General features: G+C 35.5%; 1 protein-coding gene across 6 annotated transcripts; it reads right to left on the bottom strand.

Annotated features, from left to right (window-relative positions):
- Positions 1-1,556: 1,556 nt before the first annotated feature.
- LOC113056952 (poly(A) polymerase gamma) lies at positions 1,557-11,893 on the bottom strand. Of its 6 annotated transcripts, none has more exons than XM_026223916.1 (23): positions 11,738-11,893; positions 10,932-11,099; positions 9,918-9,984; positions 9,756-9,837; positions 9,528-9,637; positions 9,184-9,237; positions 8,967-9,078; positions 8,789-8,878; positions 8,494-8,632; positions 8,270-8,342; positions 8,064-8,184; positions 7,907-7,991; positions 7,776-7,829; positions 5,888-6,007; positions 5,287-5,396; positions 4,426-4,547; positions 4,150-4,313; positions 3,636-3,748; positions 3,307-3,509; positions 3,091-3,171; positions 2,872-2,931; positions 2,684-2,799; positions 1,557-2,602 (listed from the first exon to the last, which is right to left on the bottom strand). In XM_026223916.1, exons 1-22 carry the CDS (start codon positions 11,752-11,754, stop codon positions 2,701-2,703), a joined length of 2,244 nt encoding a protein of 747 aa, XP_026079701.1. In that variant the 5' UTR covers positions 11,755-11,893; the 3' UTR covers positions 1,557-2,602; positions 2,684-2,700. The 6 variants fall into 6 exon arrangements, with proteins under 6 accessions (XP_026079701.1, XP_026079698.1, XP_026079700.1 ...); XM_026223913.1 differs by lacking the exon at positions 11,738-11,893 and adding an exon at positions 11,599-11,731; XM_026223915.1 differs by having other exon boundaries at positions 1,557-2,799.
- Positions 11,894-13,663: the final 1,770 nt, after the last annotated feature.

Raw genomic sequence — 13,663 nt, 5'->3', positions numbered from 1 at the left:
ATAATACAATATAGGGTATAGCTGCAAATCCGAGCTCTGCTGCCTGGAGTCCATTTTGCTTCTCCTTTGAGTTGTATTCGGCAGTTTGTAAAACTATTCCTTGGATTTCTTGTCAAATCTATTTGTACAGTCAGTCACAAAGATTTTTCTATTTTTTTGTTTTGTTCTGCCACTCAGTCTTTTTGCCAATCATTGGGTATAGCCGCAGTCACTCCAGCTGACGGTGACTATGTCCATCTATTGAATATATAGGAGGTTCGACTCAGTGCCGCTGAGCAGCTATTATTCTAGTGGTACTTTATGTCATACACTGATCCTCTGATCCTTTTGCGCAGTGTTGCTTCAAGCCAAACTCGTCAAATATTAATTAGGCTTGCCATACTCTTCAGCCTCAGCAGCCAATCAAACGAGGGATGTGCACACTGTCAAATTCAAATTAAGCAGAAATAAAATGAGAAATATCAAGGTGCTTGTAATAAATTAATACGTTTCCTTTACTCTCCATTTCGACCAATAAGGATACGTTTTGAGATTTTGAAATCCCACGAAAAATTTAACTTCATACAAAAAGTTTCACTTCAGTCAGTCTGACACTTGCTGGGAATTTTTACACTCTTTATGTTCTCTTGCTTATTTCATTGAATATATAAATTTCCTCTCATAGAACAGGCATAAAGGCAGGTTTGAAAATACTTAAACTGTTTACTCGTCTTTATATTGTTCCAATCCAGCGTATCTTTAGTTCTTGAGCGGAACATGAAAGGAGACATTAGTCAGAACGACAGCTTCAGTCACCCTATATTTTCAACGTATGGAAAAAGATGCAGAGATATTTAAAGGTGACCGCTGTCAGACCCTCACATCCTGCCTAATATCTCTTTTCGTGAGTCTATAGAACATTAGAATTAGAGCATTAGAATGAGAAAATTACACTGCATGGCGAACTTATTTCTTTACGAACTAAGGATCAACATTTGAAAGAAAAAAAAATAATACATGAACTTCTTCTGACAAAGTTCAGCTAAACAGTGGACATTATTATTTTTAAGACTGAATGACAAGTAACTCAAATTAGTAGTATTTTTTTTTTTAAATGAACGTCGTTTGTAGGCTATTTACTGAAGCTCACGCTATTGTTAAACCATGTTAGGGTAATCCCCTGTATACGCAGTGGGAATCTCCCACAAACAAGGACGTTTATGTCCAACAACAGTGAGAAAATTACATTTTTAAAAGAGAAATTACGTTCTGACTTTGTCGAATTGAAAATTACAAAAATATGTACGCACAGGGTTATTCGCATGTTAGTTTTGAGGTTCCTGCATGAAGACAGTGGTTAATGCGAGGTTGTATTTACAACCTTACTAAGTTTACGTCACAGGGATCGCCCATAGTATGTGACGTCATCGTAAGCAATAATACTTACCATCTAATAGCCTATACTTAAGTAAAGAATAGGTTAATGAAGGTGCCGTTTTTTCTCCCCGTAATTCAAAGACAACTGTTTTGAATTGTGAGAAGAGAGAAAGAGGAAAAAACAAAACACAGGAGCCACGTTGGGGTTTTGTGATTTTTATGTTCTTAATGTAAAGGCAGTTTACATTACATACAAAAATACCCTTTCAAATACAACTTTTTGCCCTACAAAAAGAATGACAAGTCATTTTTTTTAAATTGTCCTAAAGGTAAGGAAGATTCAAACTGAGTGATGAAATGAATGTCTAGAAGAATAAGTTGTTCAAATGCAATACATGTGTGATATAAAAAACTTAACGGTACAAATAAATAAAATGTTAAGAAACCCCAAAAATGAATAGTAAGTTTATGTTCTCTGTATATTGTAACAGTGTTGGACAGTAGCTTGCGAAAAGATGGGGGGGGGGGGGTCATGGAAACTGCCATCCAGACCTCCATGGGAGGCGCAGGGGTGATGACGGAGGGAAATACAACCATGCACATGCACACACAAGAAAACCAACACTGACTCAATCACAAACTCTTTGTAAAACCAAACCTGCCTTTAAATATTGGCCCAACAAACCTAAACCTCAGATCTAATACTGTTCTTTTGTTATGAGCTGTTAACAAAAATATGGAGTGGCTGCAGCGATTAATGTGATGGGTAATCGAGTCTTGGTTTTTAGTTACGAATGCTGGTCCATCTACACACTCTCACTCATACGCACCCCACACAAAAGGTCCTCCCAGAAACTGAATCACAACCGATACAGCGAATACAAAAAGACTGCAAGGAAAACCTTCGGACAAACAATGAAGAATCTTATTTACAGAGACAAACAGGACAATTTTTTTTGAAACTTTTTTTGTTAATAAAAACTACATTAAGGTGGCATAGAAAGACTAACAATGATTTTTAAAGTTATATACAAACTACATCTACTGTACAATTTGTTTCAAAAGCTCAAATAGATGTTTAAGCAAGCATTCTGACACAGTAAGGCATAAAAAAAAGAAAATGGAAGGGAAAAATCATTACTTTACACTAACTCTGTAACAAGCAGGAAGACCAGCCAAATATCAGTAGCAGTTTAAAAGCAGCACTGCTGTTACACAAGTGTAGTTCCACTCTTTAAGGGATAACCTGTGCAGACAGATGTTCAAGAAGAGGGGAAAAAACAGATTAAAGCGTGAATCAATGAGTGGCAGCAACAATTCATGTTACCTGTAGATAGCTCATTGTTATCGGTTAAGAGTGAGCCTGATTGAATTTTTAATCACACGGAGGTTGCTTGTGGGAATTGGGGAAGATGCATCCGGAAGCTCTTTACTGGGTAGTCTCTGAAAATACAAAACAAGTCAAAAATATTTTCGATATGGACTTCAAATTACGATTATTACTATGTCAATTACCTGTGATCTTGATGTATCAATTGTTGGTATTGGCATAGGTTTGGTTGTTGAAAGACCCTCCTGTGTCAAAAAAAAATAAAAAAAGTTTTTTTTTGCAAAAATATTGCAATAGGTCTTGTGTTGATGCAAGAAACAGTTTCAGTATTAGTGAAATGAGCCAGTTGTGGTCAATACCTTGAGAGTAAGGCAATAAACATGAGGGGAGAAAAAAAACCTTACCACTGTTGACTCCTCTTCACTGTTCAAGCCATTACTATTTGGAGGGTACGGCTCTTTAAAAGCAGAGTCATCTGAAAACACCTGAAGCAAAAGAAAATTTATTTCACATATTAAAGCAGATTTAAGATTTTAGACTAGATTATATGAGTGATCTACAGAAAGGTTGATCAATTGTAATGGATTTCTTGGCCGGTGTATTTTACTAAAGCTGAGCACCTCTGTATCTTTGTGCCTCTTAGGTGGATCTTCCAGAGATGGAGAGTGAGGTCTCTTTGGCGCTCCATTGACACTGTTGGGCAGTTCAGTTAGGCCAGGGGAGGTAGAGGTAATCCGGGGTATCACACTGCGGCCCACCACTGTAGGAATAGTGTTGCCAGCGGGAGGTGCCGGGGGCTTGGCAACTGGAGTGGCAATGGGCTCTGAAAATAAAAACAAAACAAAAAAGTACTAGATGAATAAAATTTAGCTTAATTCAGACCCCACCTACGTTTCCCCAATAGAAAAACAGGAACAAGTCCATAACAAGTCCAGAAGATGGAACTTACTGGATCCGATGACTGGAATGGACATTCCCTGTTCTGGTTTTGGAGGAGAAACTTCTGATGCTGGTGGGCTGTCCATGAATGCAAGTACTGGATGCTTGGGTGGGCTTATACTACTGACATAAAAATAAAATATATATTTACTACAGTTACTATTTAAGACATTTAAGTAAATTTATGTAACAGCATTTTGTTAATCTGAGTTTGAGAATGAGGCCATAAAATTAGCTTAACCACAAAAAACCATGACACTCTACATGCAGTTTGTGACATTTATAATTTCCGCACTATTACTATAAGCAAGTGTAGAGTAATATCCAAGTCTTGTTTTCGGTTCAAACCTCTAGACCTTCTATATGTTTCTGGCAATCAATGGTGATGCCATAAACTTAAAACGGCATTTCAGTATCCTGGAGAAGTAGAAGTCAGTTGGCTTAAAATCTTGTGATCTTTCAGAAATCCCTTTGGTCTGAACTAGCTAAAATCACAAATATTCCATCCTGATCAGTGACGCTACCTGTCTTCAGGTGTGGAGGCTGGCTGGCATGGTTTGCTGACCGGTGTAGGAGAACTGAATGGAGTGCCGATGTCTGTGTCCCTGGAGCTGTCCAGCTGACTGCCATCCAGAGAGCAGCGCTTTGACCCCCCACCATTTGAGCTCCGATTTATATCTCCCAAACTCTGCCCAAAAGAGAGATAGGATACAGTTGCGATGTAGTTTAGCTTCTTTACAGACTAAAGAGTATTGAATTTTACTATAAACACTAAGATACTGTTTTTTTTTTTTTTTTACCTTCTTCTTCCTCTGCACAAGTTCAGGAGGCAGGTAATGATGCAACTGTTTTTTCTTCACATGTGTGGCCTCAATAGTCATGCCATCCTTTAGCATGTTGATATTGCTGGCCTGCCTATAAACTACAATGAAACACAGCTTTTAGACATTAACGCGTTAGTTCACCCAAAAATGAAAATTATGTCATTAATGATTCTAACTGACCCTCTGATGTCACATGGACTACTGTGATGTTGTTTTTCTTACCTTTCTGGACATGGACCGTATACCGTACATAGGTTTTCAATGGAGGGACAGAAAGCCCTCAGACAAAATTTTAAATATTTTAAACTGAGTTTCGAAGATGAACGGAGGTCTTATGGGTTTGGAACGACATGACGGTAAGTTATTAATGACATAATTTTCATTTTTGAAAAATGTATTCAAACCAGGAAAGTCCGCTAGTCACTTGCTTTGGTCCAGATCAAATACATTGCAGATTTTTTGTAGTGAACCAGATATTGTAAACAAAACTACATGTGTGCTAAGGTCATCCATTCATTAGACAAGACATTCTCAAGCAGGGAAAAGCAGCAAGTGCAAAAACAGGCTAATCATGGAGATCTTTCTTAGTGCAGTTTTTATTCTTTCACTGATTTGGTGTTATCAGATACTAATGTAATATGAATAAACTTACGAGCATTGTATAAGACAATGTCATATGGTGTTGTAATTACGACTTGCACCAAAGGGGATAATGAACTTAGGTTTGACTCAATCGAAACAAACAAGACAGGTGTGAATACAAGTTCTAACAACTACATCCACAACTACATCCACAAGACATGAGCAAGGAGAAAAAACAGAGGCTGAGAAGCATACCAGTATCTGTGAAGGACTGGATGTCGTAGGTCAAGTCAATATTCACACAGTCAGAGTTGTCCAGTTTTTTGAAACTGATTCCAATGAACCACATGGAAACAAATTCATTTCTGTGGGGGAAAAAAAAGCATAAGAATCAGTTATAAATTTGCAAGTTCTAAAGGTCAGTTGAGCAGTCTGTATAAACTAGCCATCTGATATCAGTGCCTGCTGTTGGAAAACACACTAGCTGAGCACTTGTTCAATAAACATGGATATCATAAAATATTGATTAAAGGTTCATTTAAAGAAGCAGAAGCTGAAACCCTGAGTATACGTCTAAAACCAAAATTTTTGAAAAAACATTAACCTGATGTTTGTTATAGCAGAAACACAGTACAACGGTAGAAATCTGTCAGCTGGTAGTGATTTCACAATAATGTGCATGACAGTTGTAAATCTATGCAAGACCGCTTTGCATTATTTACAGAAGTTCCTTATCTATTTCTTTTGCTATAAATACATAAAACAACCACTACATAATAACATACCATTTGTCATATAAACGTACTCCTAGCTAGATAAGACATCTGGTCCTGCCACACACTCATCTGTTACTTACTCGTTGTGATTCTCTTTTGACCCAGGAAAAGACTGTGGGTTGACATGGGCAAGGGTGATGTACTCATTGCGCTCCAAATTTCCAACCAACACTCTTATCTTTGATTCTACCAGTCCAATCCTGTTGAGGCCAGAATATCATTATATGAAGATTCTGCGATTCCATTCATAGAATCCAATTTTTATCAGAGAACTGATTTTGCAAACGGTTGAATATTAGGGGTGTTATGGTACACATGCAAAAAATTTTGGTATGCATGTATACAGAACAAACACGTTGTTGTTTTAACCACTGCATGTGCGGAATCTAAATTGAAACTTCTGGTTTTAAATCTCATTATTTTTGATTGGAAACAAAGTCTCAAATTCCGGCAATTTTTCAGGAAAATACAAACAATAAATGTCATTTTGACACTCTTTGATGTGGCATGACGGCTGTGCAGACATTTTGTGTCATGTAATTACTCAAATCAGCTCAATCAACCACAGAAAGACGTCAATACAATAGTTTGCAGGGAAAAAAAGATGTCACAGCTTTACACTTACTTCAGAAAAGACTGAGCATTTCTGCAAATATTAGCTGATGTGTTCATGATTTATATTTTATCTGTTAGCGACATCTTAATTGCTAAGTGTAAATAAATCTGCCATGAAAACAAATTTTGACAGCCACTGTATAAATGATTATATTAATCAATAAATTTGCATTATGATTAGATATAGAATTGCAATGTGTGCAATTTTGATGTTTTCATACAATTTATTTTTATTTGAGTGTGAATTATTATATTAAAAATAAAATAAGTTGCATTTATAAACTTATAATAATGTGCATATAATGGGACTATAGTTTAACTTTACAACATTAACAGGTATTTTTTTAGCATGAGGAAATAAATTATAATTAAAAAATAATTATTGATTTAAAATTAATTTATAAGACAGAGCAACAATTTGTTTGGTAAACCCATATCGATCATTTCTGAGTAGACTCTTCTATGATTATTAATGTAAAAAACAATTTAATTGTATGAGCAAGCCAAACTTATTTTATTTTATTTTTTTAAGTCTCTGACACAAATACAATTGCTAGTAATACAGGGCTCCAGAAAAACTATTTTCCTTGACTGAACATTTATAGTCTTAAATCAGCCTGCATTCATTCACATATTTTCCCCATTTTAACAGGATAACTGATAAATTATTTTGATAATAAATAACCTTAAATTATAGAAATTACAATGTGCAGTATTCTTTTAATTTCATAGGGATGACGAATATAAAATTACTATTGTTTTAGATTCATAAATGCACTTAATACTTCAAACGTGTACTTACCTCATACACACACACACAAAAAAACTGACAAAATCTGATTTCTTGAAGATTTGATTTTATAATTTCAAAATTATAAGGAAAAATTATGAATGACTATTAACCAATAAGTGCCCCTCTGCTGCCATCTAAAGGTCATAATGGAGATTTTATGTGTTTTTTAATTTTACATAAGCATTTGTTTACCACAGTATATCTGTCATCCAATTGAAAACAACATTCAAATTGGATAATTTTTCAGCTTTGAAGTGCTGGAAACAGTTGTGTTGAATCCTTGAAAGTTACTGAAAATTGCTTGAATTCCTCTCTCATAAGGTTGTACAAACACTGAAATTAATAACATAACATTCTACTATTTCTGCTAAAACACCATGGTTACAGTTAGCTTTACTGCTTCTGGGTTTCTACGTCAGCGCTGTTTGATCCTTTTATAACAGATTGGAATGATTCTCAACATCTCGCAGCACTGTTGCATCTGTGCAGTAAGTATTGCAAAATCACAAATTTTTGCACACACACAAAAAACAAGACATTTTATTTTTTTTAGCTCTTACCACTCCAGATGGTTTTCCTCAGTGGATGCACTGGCAGTGAGGACAATGTAATGCCTGCAACAATCCAAAAAAACCCCATTAAATCTTTATTGTAATTGATCTTTGATATGACACTGTGGACATCCACTTACTTATACTTCTGGAAAAAGTTAGGAGGTTCAAACAACTTGGACCAATCGGCTTTACCCTGAAGAATTTCATCTGTAACAGTGAGACCTTAAACCAGAAAATGTAGAAAAATTAGCAAATGGTTAAGAGAAAAGGCCAATTAAAGAATCTGTTACACACCATTTTTGAACTCTTCACTCATGATGGTGCGTGTGGAAGTGGACACGTTGTAGGTGGAGTTCTGTTGTGGATATGCAGGAGTGATGATTGGCATCAGATGATACCTGTCTGATGGATTCACCTATAAATACAAGGACAACCTGTATAGCAAGAAGTCTGTATTTCACTGCATTTCTGTATTTCACAATGAGCATAAGAATACCAACCCGTGGATCCCAGACTGGAAGATTCAAATTGCTGTCTTCAGGTTGTTTTAAAAGCACAGGGTTTGGCCATTCCCTGATTAAGTAAAATTAGACCAGAAACGCAGTTAATAGGGGGAAACAGCAATGGACATTCCATGGCTGCAGGAAAGGGACTAGACATTATCAGCAAAACAATACGTGAAGTTTCAGTTCCACCAAATGAACAGAATGTGCTATGACCTCACCATTTAGAGAAGACCAGAAAGAACTTGTGCACAAGTGTGGCGGCAACAGCATTTGGATAGAGCTGACAAGTTCTGGCCACGAGCATAGCCCAGGAAACTCCACCAAGGAAGCCTAACATGTTGGAATAGATTCCACGTCCTTAAAAAAAAGAAAAAAAAAAGAAACCTTCACATGAAAATGCAGTATTACCTTGCTTTTAGCATGGCAAGCCAAGACTCAAAACAAAAGAGTTCAGAAGTCTTGATTTCAAACTAGACAAAAAGTGTCTGAAGACAAGCTTTAAATCAGACTTACGTTTGGCCCACAGTTTAATCGCTCTCAATGTTAACCTGAAGTTCTCTTTATTAGGCACCAGATATAGGATCTCATCTGTAACACGGCAACCTGCAAAACAAAATAAGTAAATGTATGGAAGAATCTACAAATTAGACTGCGTTATGTGACATTTAAATAAAATCTTAGAGGGTATTACCGTTTAAACTGCGAATGCATCTGATGTCCAAGTTTCTGAGGAGAGAGTCTCCTCTCAGGTCCAGGTTGTCAGGAATTGACTGTAAAGCGAGCCTGGCAAACAGCAGATCAATCTGGATGGAGAAGGAGAAAAAAATAAATAAATAAAAAAACCTTAAAACAAAATATCAACCAGACTACATATCATAAATACTTTAAAGGTAAGTTAAGTGTTTTACCTCAATTCCATCAAACTTGAATTTGATGACCGGTACAAATGCATCTTCCACAGCCTGAAAAGGAATTATACAAATACTGTTGTCAAAAGTATCGACCATGATACCATTCGATACAGACATTTTAAAAACTTTTCCCGCTAACATTTGAGCGAGATTGAGCAGATTCTTAAACAGTGCTGATTGGTCATTGTGTCATAGCCTGAACCCAATGACCAATCAGCGCTGTTTAAGAATCTGCTCAACAGCACTCAAATGTTAGCAGGAAATGGACGTTTTTTTGAATTACAGAACCGAATGGTATCCTGGTATTACACTAATAATTAAGGAATAGAAAAAGTACTCACTCGTAGATCCTTAATCTCATCAAGCCGTTTTAGTTTTTCAAAGAAGGATGAAAAAAAGTCAGTTCTTTCGACGTGACGTGGGGCAACACACAAAGCATCTATATCAGCACCTAAAGAAAAAACAATTTGAAATGCACAATACAGTACATATAACCCTTTATAACTGTAAAGCCTCTCTTAATTTATGAAATGACTGCCCTACAGTACAATCAAGCTCATTAAATGTACCTTTTGTGTGCACTCCCAACCTATATGACCCAAAAGTAAAGATTTTGCCACCAACATTCACTACTGCTGACAGTGGAAGATTCTGTGAGGAAAAGAGATAATTCAGAAAAGCATCATCATGTAACTTTGTAAACAGGTCAAGAGACCTGCAGTATTATTTACCTTTGATTCACTGATTTCTGCAATCCACTCCTTCACAAAGGAATTCAGCTTTCCAAGAACTGCAAGTCTATAAAGACAAACAATAACAGACAAGAGTGTGCAAAAACTGGTTTGCAGGAGACATATTACACACTCAATATTGTAGTAGAAGTCAAATCATATTTAATTTAAATCAGCAACAAATCAAACTGTGTAAAAAAGAAAATCTGAAGTTAATCATTGTATAACAAAATTGTATAAAAAAATAATAATAATGACTATTAATGTCGAACACCTTGGCAAGTACATGCTAGAAGACTGAAGAGTGCCATCTTGCGCACATCAGTGCATCAGTTCTACAGCACTTGAAGACTTCACTTCAGTCAGCCAGACATCAAACTAAACCGTATTTAAAACTGTGGTAGCATGCCTCACAAGTTCATACACCAGAAGAGCAGAGTAAAACAGTTGTAGGGTAAAACATGAAAAATATCCTGTCATACGTGTAAGCCATTCAGGGGAGATGAAGGATGCTAATTTTTATATACTTTAATAAACTCTGATAGGATTTGTCTGAAAGAAGAAAGTCGTCTACACCTAGGATGCCCTTGAGGGCGAGTAAAACATGGACCGATTAAGCATGCATTTCACTTGCTGAAGACAAAATTAAAGGCAGAAAAACCCACAAATGAACAACAACAGAAGTCGGCTGCAGTAAAGGCCTGGCAAAGTATCACAAAGGAGGAAACCAAGTCTCAGGTGATGTCCATTAGTTCCAGACTTAAGGCAGCCAATGTCTGCAAAAGTTTCTCAACAAAATGTTAAAAATGTACATTTTATTTATGATTATAATTATTTGTCCAATTGCAGAAATTATAAAAATTGTGTAAAGTGTCAAAATAGATAGAGATTTATGTTAGTACCTTAATCAAAGATACTACACAGTTTGCAACGAACGACGACAAATATTTGGTACAAACCACCATCTGGAACCACTGGAAAGCAGTGACTAAATCACAAATAAAAAACCCTCACCTGTGATTGAGTTCATCTTCACTCTCAAACACTCCAAATGGTTTCATAGCCTCAGTAAGCTTCTGAGTGTAGATATGGTCTATCTCTCTGGGAAAGGCCAGGCTGATTGAAGAAGTGATGCCATAATGTTTCTGAGGCTGCTGCCCGCCAAGCGTACTGTTACCAGTCCTGCAAATGAAGACACGATGATGACAATAATAATATTCCAATGCTGTACTGCAGAAATACTAGACTTTAGTACTGAACTCAACACTACAAGAAAAACAAGACATATGAGAAACATTATCTAATCATAACTTATGACAGTACTAAATATATGCAAGGTAAATGAAAAGTGTATTTATGATGGATTGTGTATACACACACGCACACAATGTGCCTATAAACACATACATATACTTTTGACTCAATATACATAATGTCAGACAACATAATACTTCTATATTTAAACGTGGTTTGTTACGTGAAACGTAAACAAGCCAAAGACTAAAAGAACCGCATTTACATCCACCAGCATTGCCCAACTTTTGTGTAAACAAAGACAATATTACATATTCAACACTACCAGAATACTTGTGTTAAATGCAGTTGACTACAACACATGTGTATTTAATTATTCTAATATATGCGAGTGTTTTTTTATTTATAATAAAAATAAAAAACACACCAAGGCCGCTTATCCGCTACAGCATGCATCCTCTTGCCGTTATCTCAACAAACTGGCTAAACTAGCCTAGCACTGTATTTTTTCTCAACAACTAACTCGTTTAACCTACTAATATCCGTGTGAAGCACGGAACACTTACGTTGACATCTCTTTCATGACCTTGCGCAGAAATATCCAAATATTTTCAGAACAAACACGCAGAAAACATGTAAACTCAGCTAGCAGCAGCCCCGTCTCAATTTATAACAATAGTTGTTGCTCCAATATGGCGCCCAGCGTACAGACATTTCCCGACATGCTCTGCGCTCTCATACCCTCTGACGAATGTTTTCAAATATCAATCAGGACGAGAGCGAGAGCAGAGGAGCAGACGATCTGTCAGACGGGTCATTTTCGAAATATGAAATGTGAACAAGAACATCTGCACTCATTGGTAAAAAGTAAGAAACCGGAGCAGATAGGGACTTGATTATTCGTGTGGATGTTTCTCGAAGTGGAGTTATATTTATGGAAGTCATATCTTGTATGGACACGTATTTTAAAGTTTTGTTAACGAGAGAGAGAGAGAGAGAGAGAGAGAGAGAGAGAGAAACTATTAACGTTACTGGCCTGGACAACATATTTAACTGTTAAAATAAGGTGACCACATTTCCTAGTTCAGTGGTCAAAATATCACTGAAATCTCACTTGTCATTATCCACGAAATTTAAACGGTATGTTTTTTTATTTTATTGTTGCGGGTTCCATACAATAATATCATAATTGATACAGTGGTGTTTGGGGTTTAAACTTAACCAAATGTAGTTTTTTGTATATACAATTCACCAAAAATCACACTGAAAAATAGTAACTATTGCAATTAGCCTGGGGTGTAAAAAGTTCACTTCCTGTAAGAACATCACTATCGTTAAACATGATTTATAATTAATTTAACATACAAGGCTCATTTCAATATATATATATATATATATATATATATATATATATATATATATATATATATATATATATATATATATATATATATATATATATATATATATATATATATATATTATTGCACACCATAAGAACTTTTGAGTATTGGTTTACCATATTTACTATGCATGAGATGAAAAATTTAATTAATGCAAAATTAATGAGTACTGCTTAAGTTTAAATAAAATTGTAAGGAGTAAAAAGTACAGCTTTTTTTCTTCAGAAATGTAATCAAGTAAAAGTACAAGTATTCAGTTTACATTTAACATGAATAAAGTACAAATACCCCAAAATAATACTTAAGTACAGTAATCCTTTAAAATTACTAAAGTATTTTACATCCCTGCAAATAGCAAACATCTCTAAATAGTATTATAACAAAATGAGGGCTTTACAAAAACATTAAAATAAAACAATAATTATGATCACATATGATAAATAAAATGACAAATGTTATTTTCTACCTGTATTTAACATTGTCACAACTGTGTACATACCATACAACCTTTCAAATTTTGTTTATAAAAATATGCTTCTGGAAATGGATCTTTTCTATCCCTAATCAGGGTTAATATTTAGCATTTTAGGCTCATATAGACCATGTGCATGTGCTTTGTGCAAATGTAATTTTGCAAGTGTAATTGATTAGTTTATTATTATTTTTATATCATTCATATCAGAGACTTCAGAGTTGTGATGGCAAAGCTTCAGGAATGTTATATATATATGTACATATATATGTATGTATATGTATATGTATATATATGTATACACAATCCCGCAACCTACATGTCTTGTTATACACTGCACATAAACAGTATTAATTTGTTTTAATATGTATATAATGCAGTGTCTTTTCATAACGGATGATAACAGCACTCTGCTCTCCACCAAGTTTTCCATGGCTACGGTAGCTGTGCTTTCGACCAAGTAATCAGCTCGCAGCTCTGCTGGTGAAAATAGTTGCAATCATATGATAGTCAGCTGTCTAAACTGTTTGGGCTTTTCCAGTTTATTCGCGGGTTGTTTTGAACGTGCTGTAAAACATTTCCGGGGACAACTCCAGTCTGGGACAGGACACCAAAAA

Source organism: Carassius auratus, chromosome 38, assembly GCF_003368295.1.
Source record: "Carassius auratus strain Wakin chromosome 38, ASM336829v1, whole genome shotgun sequence".
Taxonomy (NCBI): domain Eukaryota; kingdom Metazoa; phylum Chordata; class Actinopteri; order Cypriniformes; family Cyprinidae; genus Carassius; species Carassius auratus.
This window is presented reverse-complemented; position numbering and strand designations above follow the sequence as displayed.